Below are 20,661 nucleotides of genomic sequence, written 5' to 3'. Positions count from 1 at the left end.
GTCTTTTTTCAAAGATGCTTGTTACAGAACTATCGTGTAAGGAACACTTGATCTAGTTTTTGATAAACCGAACCGACTGCTAGCTGCTCGCAAAGTATAGATAAATACCAGTAAGGTTACCGATTTTATAGTACCACCCAACGAGTTAAAGAACCAGACTGAATAACTTGAAGATATGACGCTCATGACCATGGTGAAGGTGCAAAATTCAGTTAATGATCAACCATAAACTTATTTCTTGCCAATAATTGGGTTTATCAAACAGTATATACATACAGCAAATTAGAATTTTGCAATAACCAGCTTTCCAATTTTACGTATTACAATACTCAAGTGCTACATCATACAAAACATAAAAAATGAAAACACATAACATATATGCATACAATCAGAACACAACTAAATTATAAAGTAAATTAAAGTTATTAGTGCAATCTAGTTACGGATCCAAGTAGTGAAGCTCTGCTTTCGAGGAAGCTTGTGGGAACCGTGTAACATCCTTAGAGAAGTTGTACTTTTCCTGAGCATCAGCAGTAGCACGTGGTCGGATTGATATTTTTTCAAGTGTGGGAGAATGTTCAAGTAGAAGCTTTATAAAGAGCAACAAGGGCTTTGATCTTTCTACATCCATTATATTTATAGTTTTCAAGCGGTTCAATGTCTGGTCCAAACAGTCAGAAGCTTCCAGATAAGTTAATGATGGTTTCACATCCAAATGCACGTTTGGAAGATCCTAGAAATACATTAAAAGTGAGACTGACGGTGTATAAAAGGAACCCACATTAAATTACTATATATGCACAAACAACAAAAAAACACAAGAGAAACGTTTAGCACTCTTTACCTCATTGTACTCATCGAGTCGTCTCAAGTTAGGTGAGTTCCGTAGGATACATAAAACACCTTGAAGTTGATACAAATCACCAAATTTGAAGTCTATTAAGTAGAGACACTTTAAACTATTAGCTGGGTGTGGAAGCCACTTGGGAATATTTTCCGCAATTGAAAACTGTGAGGGTGAAGGTAAGATTTTAAGTTAACAAAGAAGATATGGCTGGAAGATGATACGAAATAATATATGAGAACTAACTATACACAAGAGTTGAATGGTAAGTTCACTTGCTCAAACACAAAATGATGAAGAGCAAAATTTAAATATTAGAATTTAAAATTCAAATGGTACCTGGAGAAAATACCCGTCGATAACTAAACCCACAAGACATGGCATATTACTTAACAAGCTAGCCAAATAAAGTCTTTCAACTCCCTGAATAGTTTTTTTGAAAAGTATAACAACCACACTAAGGCATTAAATATGCAACAACTGAAGCAAAGTTGCAGCAGGGCAAGTCCTGAGCACTAACTGAAACAACTTTATAGACTTGATCTTGAAATTATAAACATTGGTGCATTCATCCATTTTCAACTTCTTAAGTTGTGGTAAGTTAATGATAGTTCCATTCAAGTTAGCCCCAAATTCAATATTCCTGAGCACGAGATCTTCGAGATAGAGAAATCCTTAAAAATCGAGTGGCAGCTTAATGATACAGTTTTCAAGTTCTAGCATTCTCATTTCTAGACAACTAAAAAAATTACATGGGTGTCGATAACGTCGGTTTTTATTAATAAGGACGAGTTCTTTAACACCATCTCTTGACAAAGATAAAATCCATTGATCGACTTCTTGGAAACTATCAAGAGCCACGTATGGTATGTGGAGATGTAACTTTAAGCGAGGACCTTTGAGAAAGTTAAAGATTTGGTTTGAGATTGTAATAAACCCATTATGACCAAAAGCTCCATTTTTGGCTAACTTTTCCAAGAAATGTTCATCAAGAACCAGCGAACTCAATGTGGTCCATTTTTATGCCCTTTTTTTTGATAAAACGTGTGTCCTCACAGCATCTTGAATGGGGAGCTTCTCTAAAATCAATTCTATCAAATTCTCTGGCAAGTAACTGATTCTATCCACTTTAGTACAAGTTACAAACCTCCTCTTAGTATTATTGTTATTATTACCTGTCATTAAATTTAAGAAAACCAAGACTGGGTTAATATAAAACAAATACATGAAACTAGGAAAACTTATATATAGGGTTGTATAGTGATGCAACAGACATTGGAATGATGCCGAATGACATACTAAGTGGTAGAACTTAGTAGTTAGTAATACAAGTGTACTTAACCATCTGATGGTCACAATAAAAGCATGAAATATTGAAAGGGGAAGTAGAGATAGCAACACACATCTCAAAGATAGAAACCAAGTCGACTGCAGAAATAAACAAAGTGGGCATCAAAATTAAAAAAAGCTGAGTAGTCAGACAAGAAGGTTTATAAGGTTATTAAGGGTATGAATGAGAGATACGAAATCTTAAATAGTTGTAATAGTGACCATCATAAAGCAATAGTACTATGGAAAAGCAAGCTGTAGGCCAAAATACCTACAGAGTTATAAGTAGGGCCAACATTTAATTCAAGGTATTACCAGTTCTTCATGTTAAAAAGGCTGGTTCTAGCTCTCTTAATCTTTTATCAATTTTCAAGAAATCAGGGTTTCGCTTTCACTATGTTGCATCTTATAATCTGTAACGACCCGCACTTTTTCGATCATTCTATACTTATAAGATTAATATTTACATAGATTAAACCTTAACAACATGATAAGCAATCCAAATTGATGAGATTTATATTTCCGAAAAGAGTTCTACACAATGTTTGACCGTCTAGTTTGACCGATGATATCACGAACTATACAATATATGATAATTATACGTTTGTGTATATATATATGTATATATACATATTTAACATGATTAATGAATGTTTTAATACCTCATTTTATATTAATAACAATAAGTTACAAGTATATTTTGAAACTACTAACTTAAGTTTTCAAAACGATAACTATACGTAACGTTATTTGACATAAATACTTAAGACTTATAATGTTTATACATATATCGTATAAGTAATGTATTTAATCACTTTTAAGAACTTAAATACATAAAATCATATAAGTGTATTCACAAAAGATAGCTATATTTGAATCCTCATTCCATTTTTCACAAAATTTCTATACGTATACCTAGAGTATTTGTACTCGTATCATACCAAGCTTCTATACGTATTTACTAATAGTAAATACACATCAAATCACCACCTAACCCACCCTTGTTACTGCCCTTAGAGCAAGGTAATTGGAATTTGGATGCATGCATGAATTATTATACAAAAATACAACAAAACTTTTGTTCTTGTCTCCCCATTCCCACGTTTTTAAGGAGGTCACAAGGATCATCATTTTGCTTCATTTAAACATCCATTCTCTAGCTAAAAACACACACTCTTTCTTACTCTCTAAACTCCATAACAATCCAGCAAAGTTCCATAAAGATCTAGCTTCAAAAACCATACTAAAACACCATAAGAAAACCATACAAAAATACTTCAAGAAAACCTTCCAAGAACACCAACTTACTTCCAATCTTTCATCCACTTCCATCACCCTTTTGATTCTAGCTTCTTACTTCTCTTTTACAGCAACTTTATCCAAGGAACTTGAGGTAGAATCTATGTTCATAACCTTATTCAATTCATATATATATAGCTATCTTATTTTGTGGTACAAAAGTTTAACAACAAGAACATAGTTTGAATGTTTTCAAACTTGTTTGCAAACTAAATAGATCCTTCTAACTTAACTTTTTAAAATACTTCAAGACATGTAACATAACTTATTTATATGTTAATTTAACAAGGTAAAACTTGGTTTTTCAAAGTATAAGTATTTTTGGAAAAATGGTCATTAAATGATTTTGTTGTAACAAAATGTTTAACTTCATATGTTTCACTAAACTTTCACTTATGTCGTATGATTTTGAATACAAACCAAGGTATTTACAGTTCATAGTCTTAAAGAAGAACTCGATCCAAGAAGATGGCAATTTGAATCAACGAAAACGGATTTGTAACGAAGAAACTATGACCGAAACAAAATTGGCTATCCTAGACATTTTCAACTTCGGGATTCATTGGAAAAATTTACATAAAATCACATACTTCTAAGATAACATGATATTTTATATATATGTACTCATAATTCAATTTCATATGGTTCAGGATCACCCGTAAGCAACACGAGAAGATTAATCATAAGATCCCATGTTTGTACGCAACACGTCATTTGACAACACCGGTACTTTATGTACGCAATACGTCATTTGACAACACCGGTACCGTGGGTCAAGATTAATCTCGACCAATACATATACGTTGAGGTTTTATTTATTTCGTTGGGGGTTTTATTTATTGCGGGTATATTAAACATCTAAAAATGAACCATTAAAAATTGAATTGCTAACCTCGGACAGCTAACTTCGGACTAAGGAAATATTCAAAGTATTAAAAGTATAACAAGTATATATATATATAACGTTTGTTTTAAAATGAAAACATATTGATATATTATATATGGATAGGTTCGTGATATCAACCGGAAGACCGAGTCAAAATATATATATCATCAAGACAAGAGTGAGTATATAGTCCCACTTTTAAACTCTAAATATTTCGGGATGAGAATACATGTATTTTATGTTTTACGTTATGGACACAAGTAACTGAAAAATATATTCTACGTTGAGTTGTACCACTGGCATACTTCCCTGTAGCTTGGTAACTGTTATTTACAGCGGTATTGTAAACGCGAATCCTGTTGATAGATCTATCGGGCCTGACAACCCCAACCGGACTGGACGACCAGTATTCAACGGTTGCACAGTACTTCGTTTTGTGACTACACTTGGTACGGTGTAGTAAGATTTCATATTAAAGGGAATATGCGACGTGAAAATGTTAAGTATGGTTACCAAGTGCTCAACCACTTAGAATACTTTTATTAAACTGTTTATATACGAAATCTTGTGGTCTATATATATATATTGCTGCCGGCATTAAACCTATATCTCACCAACTTTATGTTGACCTTTTAAAACATGTATATTCTCAGGTGATTACTAAAGCTTCCGCTGCATTATGTTGAATTTGAGCAGGATCTTGCGTACGCATATTTGTGTCAAAAATAAAACTGCATACCCAAGAACTTGTGTTGTAAAATATGCTAGAAATCGGGTTGTTATTATCATTTGTAAAGTTTGTAAGTCGAAGATTATCGCTAAACGATAATCATCTTTTTATTGTCTAAAGCTTGTAACAAAAATAATGGTTATGGTTTGTAATGTATAATATATGCAGTTTCTCTTTTAAAAATGTCGCATATAGAGGTCAATACCTCGCAATGAAATCATACGTTATCTAACACGTTCTTATGGTTAAGGACGGGTTATGACATGTGGTATCAGAGCGTTGGTCTTAGCGAACCAGGTTTGCATTAGTGTGTCTAACCGAGAAGTCGTTAGGATACATTAGTAAAGTCTGGACTTTGACCGGGTCTGATTTTAAAAACCATTGCTTATCACTGTTGGTTAAAAATTTATATGTAAATATTATGTAAGTACTAATGAGTTAGTTGTGGTGTGATAGATGTCGGGCTCAAAACTTGTTATCACATTCAGCGACTCCGAACCAGAATCTTCAGATGGTGTTCCAGTCATTAACCTATCCGATGACGAAAATAATATCTTTGGGGAAGACTCACAAATTCCGGATGAACCGACTATAGAGAACCCGGAAAGTGAACCCGAGGAGGAAAGTGAACCCGAGGAGGAAAGTGAACCCGAGGAAGAAATACAGGAAATTACAAAAGACGAGTTCGAACTAGGAAAGAAACGAAAGGCTAATGAATTAGAAAATTCAAATCCCGAGTTTAGTAAGGATGATGTGGCACCAACTCCACTAGACACTACCACCCCTATTCCCGCTATTCCTATTCGTGCTGTCCCGGCATCCAGTTCTTCAGCCTCACAGCCAAAATATAGGCAGACAGCTAGGATAAGCGTTAGGCCATTCCTTGAACCTAAACGTCCTAGAAAATAGACCAAACGATGCGCTGCCGTATTAAACCATGGGATTATATAATGTTTTGTATAATATTATTAGTGTGGTTTGCTTAATGTTCGATATAAGATAAGCATATGTAAAATAGTGAAGTGTGAAATGCAATAATTTTCCATGGTTAAGTATTATTTAGATGGTAGTAATTGATTCTGTACTAAGCTATTAAGTATGGACATTAACGGGTAGGTACTACCCTAGATATAATTATAAAACGCTAATAAGAAGAAAAGGCTTTTATAATAATACCTGGTTCATATTATTAATAAGCTATAATGTACTATAAATATACACTACATCTATAATATTCCATGTGAATAATTATTTTCTTTTCATTCTTATAGAAGAATATGGCGCGATTGAACCGAATGACGGAACAAGAAATCCAGGAACTCATCAATCAACGAGTGAACGACAGAATGTTATGGGTCGAGGCTGCAAGAGGTGCTGCAGTTAATCCAAATCCTCGTGTGGGGTGCACTTACAAAACTTTTCAAGCTTGCAAGCCCTCATCATTCAGTGGAACAGAAGGACCGATCGGTTTAACCCGATGGATAGAAAAGATGGAGACTGTGTTTAAAATCAGTGGTTGTGTTGAAAAGGACATGACCAAGTATGCATCGTGCACTTTACAAGATAGTGCACTCACGTGGTGGAAAAATTATGTGAAGGCTGTAGGAGGAGATGTAGCTTATGATACTCCGTGGGAAGAATTCAAAACAATGTTAATCAACGAATATTGTCCAAGGAACGAGGTTAGGAAGTTGGAAGATGAGTTACGAAGTCTGAAGGTTATTGGTACTGAAATCACCAACTACAATCAGCGATTCATGGAATTAGTTTTGCTATGTCCTGAATTGGTTCCAACCGAAGAACGGAAGATTGAAATGTACAAAGATGGTTTGCCCAAAAAGGTCAAGGCAAATGTTACAGCATCGAAACCTAAGACAATTCATGAAGCTATAACCATGGCAAACGAGCTAATGGATCAGGTCATTTTGGATAAGAAAGCATTCAATACTGATGTGAAGGTATCAGGTAACAAGAGAAAGTGGAATGGAAGCTATGATCGAGGTAATCAACAACAAACTTTTAAGAAACAAGAAACCCCGAAAGGTGCGGGTAGTGGTTCAGGTTTTGGTTACAAAGGACAAAGTCCTTTATGCAACCGATGTCACAAACATCACTTTGGTTACTGTAGTGTGGTATGCAACAAATGTAATCGACAGGGTCATCTTGCTGAAGATTGTAAGGCTCTCGTTACAAATGCAAATGGTAACAAGACTCCTGCCACCAACGCAAATAGAACTGCTTTGGCTAACATTACTTGTTTTGGGTGTGGAAAACAAGGTCACTATAAGAGCCAGTGCCCGAATCAGAATGGCGGACCTGCACGTGGAAGAGCGTTTGTTATTAATGCTAGAGAGGCACGAGAAGACCCGGAGCTTGTTACGGGTACGTTTACCATTAATAACTTATCAGCATCTATTTTATTTGATACTGGCGCCGATAGAAGTTACGTGTGTATAAATTTTTACACTAAATTGAATTGTTCATCATTACCTCTAGATGCTAACTACTTGATTGAGTTAGCTAATGGTAAACTAATTAAAGCCGATAAAATTTGTCGTGATTGTGAAATAAATCTAGCCGGAGAAACGTTTAAAATCGACTTAATACCCGTAGAATTAGGAGGTTTTGATGTAATAGTCGGCATGGACTGGATGTCCAAAATAGGAGCGGAAGTTGTTTGTGCCAAGAAGGCAATTCGTATTCCTGGTAAGGATAAAATACCGGTGATGATTTATGGAGAGAAGGGTAATTCAAAGCTAAAACTCATTAGCTGTTTGAAAGCCAAGAAGTGTTTAGAAAAGGGATGTTACGCTATTTTAGCACATGTTAATAAAGTCGAAAAGAAAGAAAAGTGCATCAACGACGTGCCTGTGGCAAGAGATTTTCCTGAAGTTTTTCCGGAAGAATTGCCGGGATTACCTCCATTTAGATCTGTAGAATTTCAAATAGATCTTGTACCAGGAGCTGCACCGGTTGCCCGTGCTCCATATAGACTTGCACCGTCCGAGTTAAAAGAACTTCAGAGTCAGTTAAAAGAATTACTGGATCGTGGATTCATACGGCCAAGTACTTCACCGTGGGGAGCTCCAATTTTATTCGTCAAGAAGAAAGACGGATCTTTCCGAATGTGTATAGATTATCGTGAATTAAATAAGTTAACTATCAAGAATCGGTATCCACTACCGAGAATTGATGACTTATTTGATCAATTGCAAGGATCATGTGTTTATTCAAAAATCGACTTAAGATCGGGCTATCATCAACTACGCGTCAAAGAAGAGGACATTCCGAAAACTGCTTTTCGGACACGTTATGGTCATTACGAATTTTTGGTTATGCCGTTTGGATTGACGAATGCGCCAGCTGTATTCATGGACCTCATGAATCGAGTTTGTAGTCCGTATTTAGATAAGTTTGTTATCGTTTTCATTGATGATATTCTTATCTATTCCAAGGGTGAGCAAGAGCATGAAGAGCATTTAAGGTTGATACTGGAGTTGTTGAGAAAAGAACAACTTTATGCTAAATTTTCTAAGTGTGCTTTCTGGTTGAAAGAAGTGCAATTTCTTGGTCACGTTGTTAATAGCGAAGGAATTCAGGTTGATCCAGCAAAAACTGAAGCTATTGAAAAATGGGAGACTCCTAAGACACCAACGCAGATACGTCAATTTTTGGGTTTAGCCGGTTATTATAGAAGGTTTATTCAAGATTTTTCCCGAATAGCTAAGCCGTTGACAGCGTTAACGCAAAAAGGGAAGAAATATGAATGGACTTCTGAGCAGGAGAGTGCATTTCAATTACTAAAGAAGAAGTTAACTACGGCGCCTATTTTATCGTTACCAGAAGGGAACGATGATTTTGAAATATATTGTGACGCTTCGCGACAAGGTTTTGGTTGTGTTCTTATGCAACGGAAGAAAGTTATTGCATTCGCATCCCGACAATTGAAGATTCACGAGCGAAATTATACGACGCATGATCTAGAATTGGGAGCAGTCGTGTTTGCATTGAAGATGTGGAGACACTACTTGTATGGGGTTAAATTCACTGTGTTTACTGATCATAAAAGCCTTCAACATATTTTCGATCAAAAACAGCTGAACATGAGGCAACGTAGGTGGGTCGAGCTGATAAACGACTATGATTGTGAAATTCGTTATCATCCCGGGAAGGCAAACGTGGTGGCTGATGCTTTAAGCAGAAAAGAACGAGAACCAATTCGAGTTCGAGCAATGAACATAAAAATTCGTATGAATCTCAACTCACAAATCAAAGAAGTTCAACGAGAAGCACTCAATGAAGAAAACATAAAGGATGAAATAATGAAAAAGTACGAGAAACAACTTGTTGTACGGGAAGATGGAATTCGGTATTTTGCAAATCGTATTTGGGTACCGAAGTTGGGTGGATTAAGGAAGTTGATATTGAACGAGGCACATAAGACAAGATACTCGATACATCCTGGAGTTGGAAAGATGTATCAAGATCTTAAGACACGTTATTGGTGGCCTAATTTAAAAACAGACGTTGCAACATATGTTGGGGAGTGTTTAACTTGTTCCAAGGTTAAAGCAGAACACCAAAAGCCGTCAGGGTTACTTCAACAACCAGAAATCCCAGAATGGAAATGGGATGGTATTACCATGGATTTCATCACAAAGTTACCAAAGACTGCCTGGGGATACGACACCATTTGGGTGATTGTTGATCGTCTCACCAAGTCTGCACATTTCTTACCTATAAAGGAAACGGATAGAATGGAGAAACTATTACGATTGTATATAAAGGAAGTTGTTTCAAGGCATGGAATACCTATTTCCATTATATCCGATCGTGATAGTAGATTTACCTCAAAATTCTGGCAATCACTACAGGAGGCACTAGGAACTCGGTTGGATATGAGTACCGCATATCATCCACAAACCGATGGACAGAGTGAGAGAACGATTCAGACTCTCGAAGACATGCTCAGGGCATGTGTGATCGATTTTGGAAACGGATGGGATAAATATCTACCGTTAGCAGAATTCTCGTATAATAATAGTTATCATGCGAGCATTAAAGCTGCGCCATTCGAAGCATTGTACGGAAGGAAGTGTAGATCTCCTATTTGTTGGAATGAAGTAGGAGATCGACAATTAACTGGTCCCGAGATCATACACGAAACGACTGAGAAGATAGTACAAATCAAGGAGAGATTGAAAACAGCCCGAAGTCGCCAAAAGAGCTACGCCGATGTCCGAAGGAAACCATTAGAGTTTCAGATTGGGGACATGGTTATGCTAAAGGTGTCACCTTGGAAAGGTGTAATACGTTTCGGTAAAAGAGGTAAACTGAACCCAAGATATGTAGGCCCGTTCAAGATCATCGAACGCATTGGACCGGTAGCTTATCGACTCGAGTTACCGAAACAACTCGCCGGAGTACACAATACCTTTCACGTCTCAAACCTTAAGAAGTGTCTTGCAAAGGAAGACCTCACCATTCCTCTTGAAGAAATCCATGTCGATGAGAAACTACAATTCATCGAAGAACCAATCGAAATCATGGATCGTGAAGTTAAACAGCTCAAGCAGAGCAACATACCAATCGTTAAGGTTCGTTGGAATGCTCGAAGAGGTCCTGAGTTTACTTGGGAACGAGAGGATCAGATGAAGCAAAAGTATCCACACTTGTTTCTCGATGACGCAAAATAGGTACAATTTTAAAATTTCGGGACGAAATTTATTTAACGGGGAGGTAATGTAACGACCCGCACTTTTTCGATCATTCTATACTTATAAGATTAATATTTACATAGATTAAACCTTACCAACATGATAAGCAATCCAAATTGATGAGATTTATATTTCCGAAAAGAGTTCTACACAATGTTTGACCGTCTAGTTTGACCGATGATATCACGAACTATACAATATATGATAATTATACGTTTGTGTATATATATATGTATATATACATATTTAACATGATTAATGAATGTTTTAATACCTCATTTTATATTAATAACAATAAGTTACAAGTATATTTTGAAACTACTAACTTAAGTTTTCAAAACGATAACTATACGTAACGTTATTTGACATAAATACTTAAGACTTATAATGTTTATACATATATCGTATAAGTAATGTATTTAATCACTTTTAAGAATTTAAATACATAAAATCATATAAGTGTATTCACAAAAGATAGCTATATTTGAATCCTCATTCCATTTTTCACAAAATTTCTATACGTATACCTAGAGTATTTGTACTCGTATCATACCAAGCTTCTATACGTATTTACTAATAGTAAATACACATCAAATCACCACCTAACCCACCCTTGTTACTGCCCTTAGAGCAAGGTAATTGGAATTTGGATGCATGCATGAATTATTATACAAAAATACAACAAAACTTTTGTTCTTGTCTCCCCATTCCCACGTTTTTAAGGAGGTCACAAGGATCATCATTTTGCTTCATTTAAACATCCATTCTCTAGCTAAAAACACACACTCTTTCTTACTCTCTAAACTCCATAACAATCCAGCAAAGTTCCATAAAGATCTAGCTTCAAAAACCATACTAAAACACCATAAGAAAACCATACAAAAACACTTCAAGAAAACCTTCCAAGAACACCAACTTACTTCCAATCTTTCATCCACTTCCATCACCCTTTTGATTCTAGCTTCTTACTTCTCTTTTACAGCAACTTTATCCAAGGAACTTGAGGTAGAATCTATGTTCATAACCTTATTCAATTCATATATATATAGCTATCTTATTTTGTGGTACAAAAGTTTAACAACAAGAACATAGTTTGAATGTTTTCAAACTTGTTTGCAAACTAAATAGATCCTTCTAACTTAACTTTTTAAAATACTTCAAGACATGTAACATAACTTATTTATATGTTAATTTAACAAGGTAAAACTTGGTTTTTCAAAGTATAAGTATTTTTGGAAAAATGGTCATTAAATGATTTTGTTGTAACAAAATGTTTAACTTCATATGTTTCACTAAACTTTCACTTATGTCGTATGATTTTGAATACAAACCAACGTATTTACAGTTCATAGTCTTAAAGAAGAACTCGATCCAAGAAGATGGAAATTTGAATCAACGAAAACGGATTTGTAACGAAGAAACTATGACCGAAACAAAATTGGCTATCCTAGACATTTTCAACTTCGGGATTCATTGGAAAAATTTACATAAAATCACATACTTCTAAGATAACATGATATTTTATATATATGTACTCATAATTCAATTTCATATGGTTCAGGATCACCCGTAAGCAACACGAGAAGATTAATCATAAGATCCCATGTTTGTACGCAACACGTTATTTGACAACACCGGTACTTTATGTACGCAATACGTCATTTGACAACACCGGTACCGTGGGTCAAGATTAATCTCGACCAATACATATACGTTGAGGTTTTATTTATTTCGTTGGGGGTTTTATTTATTGCGGGTATATTAAACATCTAAAAATGAACCATTAAAAATTGAATTGCTAACCTCGGACAGCTAACTTCGGACTAAGGAAATATTCAAAGTATTAAAAGTATAACAAGTATATATATATATAACGTTTGTTTTAAAATGAAAACATATTGATATATTATATATGGATAGGTTCGTGATATCAACCGGAAGACCGAGTCAAAATATATATATCATCAAGACAAGAGTGAGTATATAGTCCCACTTTTAAACTCTAAATATTTCGGGATGAGAATACATGTATTTTATGTTTTACGTTATGGACACAAGTAACTGAAAAATATATTCTACGTTGAGTTGTACCACTGGCATACTTCCCTGTAGCTTGGTAACTGTTATTTACAACGGTATTGTAAACGCGAATCCTGTTGATAGATCTATCGGGCCTGACAACCCCAACCGGACTGGACGACCAGTATTCAACGGTTGCACAGTACTTCGTTTTGTGACTACACTTGGTACGGTGTAGTAAGATTTCATATTAAAGGGAATATGCGACGTGAAAATGTTAAGTATGGTTACCAAGTGCTCAACCACTTAGAATACTTTTATTAAACTGTTTATATACGAAATCTTGTGGTCTATATATATATATTGCTGCCGGCATTAAACCTATATCTCACCAACTTTATGTTGACCTTTTAAAACATGTATATTCTCAGGTGATTACTAAAGCTTCCGCTGCATTATGTTGAATTTGAGCAGGATCTTGCGTACGCATATTTGTGTCAAAAATAAAACTGCATACCCAAGAACTTGTGTTGTAAAATATGCTAGAAATCGGGTTGTTATTATCATTTGTAAAGTTTGTAAGTCGAAGATTATCGCTAAACGATAATCATCTTTTTATTGTCTAAAGCTTGTAACAAAAATAATGGTTATGGTTTGTAATGTATAATATATGCAGTTTCTCTTTTAAAAATGTCGCATATAGAGGTCAATACCTCGCAATGAAATCATACGTTATCTAACACGTTCTTATGGTTAAGGACGGGTTATGACATAATCAGACATCAGTATAGACAAAAAAAAACTTGTAAACATTGTATAATTATGCGAAAACCTAAAGTAATCCATTCATACTTCCTGCTTTATTTTTAGGGCTTCTAACATATATCTAGGTTAAATTCCGGTCACTTGAATATGTTTCGAATAAACCGCTAACTAAGTTATAACAATTATAATCAGTCGAATTGGTAAACCGGAATCTACGAGTTCAACTGGATAAATAATGCATGTATTATTATAGAATAGGGCATGTTTGGCGGTGTGTTTTTTGAGGTTTTTTGGAGCTTTTAGCTTCTATGTGTTATGGATTTAACCATATTGTGCCACACACGTGACATTAGAGTCGTGCATTGCACCTGAGGTGTTAAGAGTTCAAAAGTTGTTAACTGATAACCGTCAATTTGTCATCTTGTGACCTAGCAGTAGTATATAGTTAGGATCCATTGTAACACAATAGTTAGCTTATGAATTTGTATGTGTGTGATCACACTTTCTTCCCCCTTTTCTGTTGTAATCTTGAACTGTAATTTGAGTAACATCAATACAGGTTCAATTCGATTCAATTCCGAAGCTGATTCTTAATTCGACGCTTCCAGGTTGTTTCAAAGAACTTTCTCGATTCATTGATTTCAGAAAGTTCATATCAATTGGTAATCAGAGCCACACTTTTCTGGACCAATTTTTTTTTCTTTTCTTTCTTTCGATTCAAAGATTAAAAACAAATCAATGGCTACTGTTGGAATCCCAAATTCGAATCAAGATATCAAAAATTAACTTCTGCAACTTTGTGATTCAATCAAGAAGATGACTGAAGAGATGACCACAAAATTAGATGTATTGGCAATAAGTCAAGAATTTCTGATGAGTGAAGTACACAACCTTAAAGATAAAAAGCAAGGTAAGAATCGAAATTCACATTCCTCGTGCTATTCTTTTAATGATTCAGTATGTAGTTTAGATTTTGTTGTCAATTCAAGAAGTTTAATGGTAAATGATCATGATGCACATAAGGTGTTTGATAAAATGTCAAATAGAAATATTGTCAAACAAGATGGGACGGTTCAAGAATATTATGAAGCATTTAATTCCTTGTTTCAAAATATGGGTTTAAATGAATCGTATGTCATAGATATCTTTGTTTGGGGGTTGCAACAGGAAATTAAGAAAGGTGTTAGCATGTTCGAACCCAAAACCCTTCATGATGCTTGTTGTTTGGCTAGGGTGCAAGAAGATATCAACAATGTCATTAAGAAACGAACTAGTTCCTCATTGCTACCTACTTCTACTCATAAGGTTTCAAATGAAGTGAATAATGACAGTTCTTGTTGTTTGGTTAGTTTTGGTAATTCAATTGACTTAGTGAACAAACCTTGTTTGGAATCACTACCTTTTCTCAGCGTGGAAGATTCAGGTAGCATAAAAAACAGTAATGATATAACTATTGTTAGCTGCTGCTGATAACTGTGAAGAGGTTTGTAAAGGTGATCAAAATGAGTTAGCTTTTGTATCTGTTACTGATAGTTGTGATGAAATTGATAAAGATGATCAAGGTAAGCCTAAACCGACATTAGTGGAAGAGGATATCCAAGATAAAGTTGTGGTTAGTAATGAGTTAGAAGATGAGTTTGTCACTAATATTTGTAATTAGTCCAAGTCATCTAGTGTATTCAGATTCATTTGCTTCTGATTATGTGAACGAAGAATCTATCAACGGAACCACTCAGAAGGACCCAAAGAATCACCCAAAGAATAAGAGTTATGGAATAGAAAGGACAAATCATAAAGATGGCATAGAAAGGACAAATCAGAATGATGGAATAGAAAGGGCCATCAAAAAGGTTAACTCGAGAACTTCCATTTCTTGCTCAGTAGAAAATAATCATGAAATCACTTACTTTCAAGTAATGGATGTTGGCTTTGAAGCTTATGTTAAAGGTAACATGACCATTATTGTTTTAAAGAAATTTCATTTTTCCTCATTAGGGGAAAAACATATGATGTTTGACTTATGGAAATGGCCTAGGAGGAAAAAGATAAAGATTATCAATTTGTGGCCTATTTTTAGGGTAAATAGGGTGTTTAAAGAAGTTGCTCATAGACTTGCTGAGGTGTTGAATATACTGATCGAAATGATGGGAACATTGTTACATATGAACAATGATGGAATTATGGCAATTAAACCATTGAAAATTTTGAACAGTAGGCAAGTACATGACCATGAAATGAATTTTGGTATATGTAATGATATGAATGTAACTGGTGGTTTGATGGAATTGCATGGGAACCTTGGCACTGATGCCACAACATCATTGCTTATTAATTTTGAGATGGAAACGACTAGTGTATTGTGGACACGATACACTCAGATCCACACCCTTGTAGAACGTATGAATGGAGCTTTCCAAATCCAAAGTGTGACTCATAATTCTGGAGCAGAGGAGACTACAAGTATAAATACGGTGTGGTCTCCATATGAAGAAACAAAGAAAATTGTAATAAAGGCGGTGGAGCAATGTGTGAGTACTGAAGGTGTTGAGACAAATTACATTTGTAGTGATATCCTTCCAGTGATTTTGAGAAACTTTTTGGTTAGAAGGATGGCTTTAGGCATTAGAAGTTATAAGCAGCTTGTTAAGAATACCGTCAAGATAGAAAATGAAGATGGTGTTTCTATCATTGTGGCCAGAATAGGTGGAAACATGAAAGATGAAAGTGGGCCTTATATAAGAGTGGTGATGGAAAAAAGTGAGAAAACTTTACCAAATCTAGGTGCATCTGATATAGAGCCTTGTTTAAAAGAGCTTCTCATGAATGGGGTTGGTGTCATTACCTTTCTTGGGCTACGTGTAAAGTCATACCTCCCTCAAATCTGTGGTACTATAACGTGGCATCTGAACACTAGTGCAAAGGTGAGACAACATGCTGCAGATCTGATTTTGATGATAATTCCCATTCTTGTGGTCAAGAATGTTTTTAAGGGAAGGGGATTGTTATGGATTTAACCATATTGTGCCACACACGTGACATTAGAGTCGTGCATTGCACCTGAGGTGTTAAGAGTTCAAAAGTTGTTAACTGATAACCGTCAATTTGTCATCTTGTGACCTAGCAGTAGTATATAGTTAGGATCCATTGTAACACAATAGTTAGCTTATGAATTTGTATGTGTGTGATCACACTTTCTTCCCCCTTTTCTCTTGTAATCTTGAACTGTAATTTGAGTAACATCAATACAAGTTCAATTTGATTCAATTCCGAAGCTGATTCTTAATTCGACGCTTCCAGGTTGTTTCGAAGAACTTTCTCGATTCATTGAATTCAGAAAGTTCATATCACTATGAAAAAGCTCCTATTTAATAATTTAACTCCTTTTGGGGTATGTTTGGCAAGGCGCTTTTAGGAGCTTTTTCGAGCTTCTAGCTTTTTGCTTTTAAGAAAAAGCTCATATTTAATAAATAGATTCGTGTGGTTGACATAGCTTAAAGCTTTTAATGGGATTGAAAAAGCTCCAAGAAGCTCATAATTGAAACGCTTTATGACATAGCGTTTAGAAAGTTACAAGAGCTTTTGGGGTTTAGTTTACTTAAATACCCCCTCTTATATATTAGAAATGCTCTCACGTACATCCAACATATTTTGCGGCATCCAATTTTTAGTTACCGAGTTAGATAAATCAATGTTAAATTTGTGTATTATCAATATCGATATATTTTCAAAATATATATATTATATATATAATATAAATATTCTATTAAATCACATATTTCGTAAAGATGGTACTGTATAATGTATATATGTTTGTATTGTATGTTTATTTGGTAAAATCATTATCGTAATCAAAATTGTAATAACTGTAGCATAATCAGTTGTTGTATATTGTATATACATGTATGATGTATGTATATTGACATATTGTTTACTGATATGCTGCAACTAGATCTTGTTCTCTCGTAGCTACTATTGTCATCCATTTGTGTAACTGTATAAACTATTTGTGTAACTATATAAGCTCCATGTGATTACAATGCTATGAGTGTGTAACTGCTATTGTCCCATTAGGAGATAATGCTATAAGGCTATGTAATTGATAAACATGAATTTATATCATATTTCATATAGTGATAAAAATTATTGAATAATGGTGGTAGACTTTATTTAAGAGTAATGGAATTGTGTATAAAGTAATTTTATAAGGTTAAGATAATCAAGTAGTTTAAATTAAGTATTAAAGTATCATTCGTATCTCATCATGTTGTTAGATGGCCTCAAAACCCGAGAATGCAAAAAAAGAAAACTGGACAAAAGAGATGGTTTTGGAATTTTGTCAGTTCTTAAATAAATATATCACGAAGTATGGTCGAACTTCTCCATTTAAATGGGTATCCCTTCAACCAGAGTTTGAAAGAGCTATAAAACATAAATTCAACAGTGATAGAGCTCTAAAGAACAAGTATGATAGTCATTAATAATTTAGTAGTATTATATATGTTTTCGGTTATTAGTAGTATTATATATGTTTTCGGTTATTTGGTAATGACTATGTTTTATTAAACTAAAATAATGATATTTAAGTATTTTTTCTAGTGTCAATTTTTGTCATTTTACTTATTTATAACAGCTCCAGCTACTTTGCCAAACAATTAAATACATTTAAAAAGCTTCAGCTAAACGCTTTCAGCTAAACGCTTGCAGCTAAACGCTAGCAGCTAAACGTCTGCAGCTAAACGCTTTCAAGAATCAAACAAATTATGAGGTAGAAATAAACTTACCGATATTAAGAATTACAGATGAATTCATAGGAGTACCGATTGGAGTTTATCGCCCAATTTGTAGTGCCTTTTCGTTGTAAGTTTTTCAGAGTTCAAGGGTTTATGTCACGGTAGTTTAATACGTTAATCATCCCTCAACTTTTGTTTTATGTGTATTTTCCAAAACCAACTTTCTTTGCAGAATAGGTCCCTTGTTCAATTAAAATTACTAAAGTACTCTACTTAATTTTTTTTTTAATATTTTTTTTTCCTTCTATTGAAAAAAAATCAAGATCTCGGCATACCAAGATGCTCAAATATGATGGATTTTTTACCTTGTGCGGTTTTTATGTTAAAGATATTTTGTTTCTTTGTTGTAATTAAGTCAAATTTTTAATCAATACGTGGTTACTACTATCCTGTTTAAGAAACTTTGTAATTGAAAGGTTTGTTTTCAAACCAATGGGCGACGAATTCATCACTACTTTATTCATAACGTTCATAAGCAATGTTACATGGTCAACCAAGATCTGCAGCTAGAGTTTTGAGTTTTGAACCTGAGAATTCTTGTGGGGATATCAAGACACAGATTACTAGGTCATCTTAGATCCATGTGATGTGAGTCATTATGTGATTTTGTGGATTCAAATTCCGGAACACTACTAAAGTTTTTTTAAAGGGGTTATGCTCAATTGATAACATGCTTTTAATTAAATATTGCTTTATAGTCTAAATGTTCATTGTAATTTTATACGTTTAAGGCTCTAACTACATCAGTTCAAACACAACATTAACATTATTTAAAGTATTCACAAAATTGTTCAACTGTATATAATATGGAAGAAGACTTTTGAAGTAGTCTTTGTGATTGAACATTCGAATAAGTCCACATTATAGTTTAATCCAACTGCAATATATTAAATGAATTATATCCACTGCCAAATTTTTAACTACAAGATTTATTATTAGATTCATTAAAAGACAGAAAAGTGGTCCCGGATGCAGATCCACCAACTGCTAAAGATGTCAATCTTTTGTATCAATTTTTCGATAGAAGGTATGTCCTGATGGAGTCATATTTGGTGTGGTTATTGAATGTTTAAGCTGATCTACAGTGTGTGAAATGGTCTGTTCGTTACGTTATGCAGTAACAAAGTTGTTGTTTTGACTGGAGCTGGGATAAGCACAGAATGTGGTATTCCCGATTATACAAGGTAATTCATGATTGTTATGTTTTCCGTTCTGTGTTCTGTAGATGTGAGAGTTTAGATCAATTTATTTGTAACTGAATCAATTTGGGTTACATTATATTTCTCAACGGGGCAGAAGGTAGCATATCAAGTACTATCTTAATAGAGAATGGATCAAATGAGTTGAAAGACACCCAACGTGTATATTCGGTCCATAAAAACCACCTAAATCACTTTAATCAAAAAATATTACTAGTTTATTATCAAAGTCATATATTTTGGATATGATATCCTGGTTATTTACATGAAAATTTGGACATAAAGTCTTTCAGGTCAACGCAACCTCACACGTACCTAAGTTACCCAGTACTTACCTACCCTGCCCATTTTACCACCTAATAGTCTGGTTTCATAAAGGGAGTAAGGGGCATATCCTGTTTAGTAGTTGTCAACTGCTGATAATCTGCATGTCTAATTATATATTCTGTAATCATATTTGATGAGCTAGTTTGTACAAAAGTTTGGACAAAAAAGTGTTCCAGGGTAGTGCAACCTTGTACAAACTTGATCAGCAACCCACCAACTACCTAACCTTCCCATTTTAACCACCTGATATTTTGGTTTATAAAGGGACATATTCTGTTTAGTGGTTGTTATCTGCTGGTAATCTGTTTGTGTTTACTCATTATATGTATCCCTGTTAGTAACATCATTCATCTCTCCTGTCTAATATCATAATTGGTGCAAAAGCCCGAATGGAGCTTACAGTACTGGTTTCAATCCAATCACTCATCAGGTAAATTCAATACATTACATTCAGTTGATACTATCTGCATTTTTCTATTTGAGGAATCCTGATTTGTACTTCTTTTTTATAATTTTTCTGGGTGTAGCAATTTAGTTGTTCAAGCCGTGCATGAAGGCAGTATTGGGCTAGGAGTTATGCAGGATGGAGGAAATTTAACGAAGCTAACCCTAGTCCACCTCATACTGCGTTAGCTTCTTTATAATAAGCCAACCGGATTAGCTTTTTGAATACACAAAACTTTGACATGACATCCTTTTCTTCCATTTGTACGCCCATTTTTTTTTTTGATAAAATGTGTGACCTCACAGCATCTT

General features: G+C 34.5%; 1 protein-coding gene across 1 annotated transcript; it reads right to left on the bottom strand.

Annotated features, from left to right (window-relative positions):
* Positions 1 to 329: 329 nt before the first annotated feature.
* Positions 330 to 1,803, bottom strand: LOC139875124 (F-box/FBD/LRR-repeat protein At1g13570-like). The gene is made up of 5 exons (XM_071862488.1): positions 1,741 to 1,803; positions 1,184 to 1,267; positions 845 to 1,009; positions 444 to 733; positions 330 to 336 (listed from the first exon to the last, which is right to left on the bottom strand). Exons 1-5 carry the CDS (start codon positions 1,801 to 1,803, stop codon positions 330 to 332), a joined length of 609 nt encoding a protein of 202 aa, XP_071718589.1.
* Between the last annotated feature and the right edge of the window lie 18,858 nt (positions 1,804 to 20,661).

Source organism: Rutidosis leptorrhynchoides, chromosome 11, assembly GCF_046630445.1.
Source record: "Rutidosis leptorrhynchoides isolate AG116_Rl617_1_P2 chromosome 11, CSIRO_AGI_Rlap_v1, whole genome shotgun sequence".
Lineage (NCBI taxonomy): Eukaryota > Viridiplantae > Streptophyta > Magnoliopsida > Asterales > Asteraceae > Rutidosis > Rutidosis leptorrhynchoides.
This window is presented reverse-complemented; position numbering and strand designations above follow the sequence as displayed.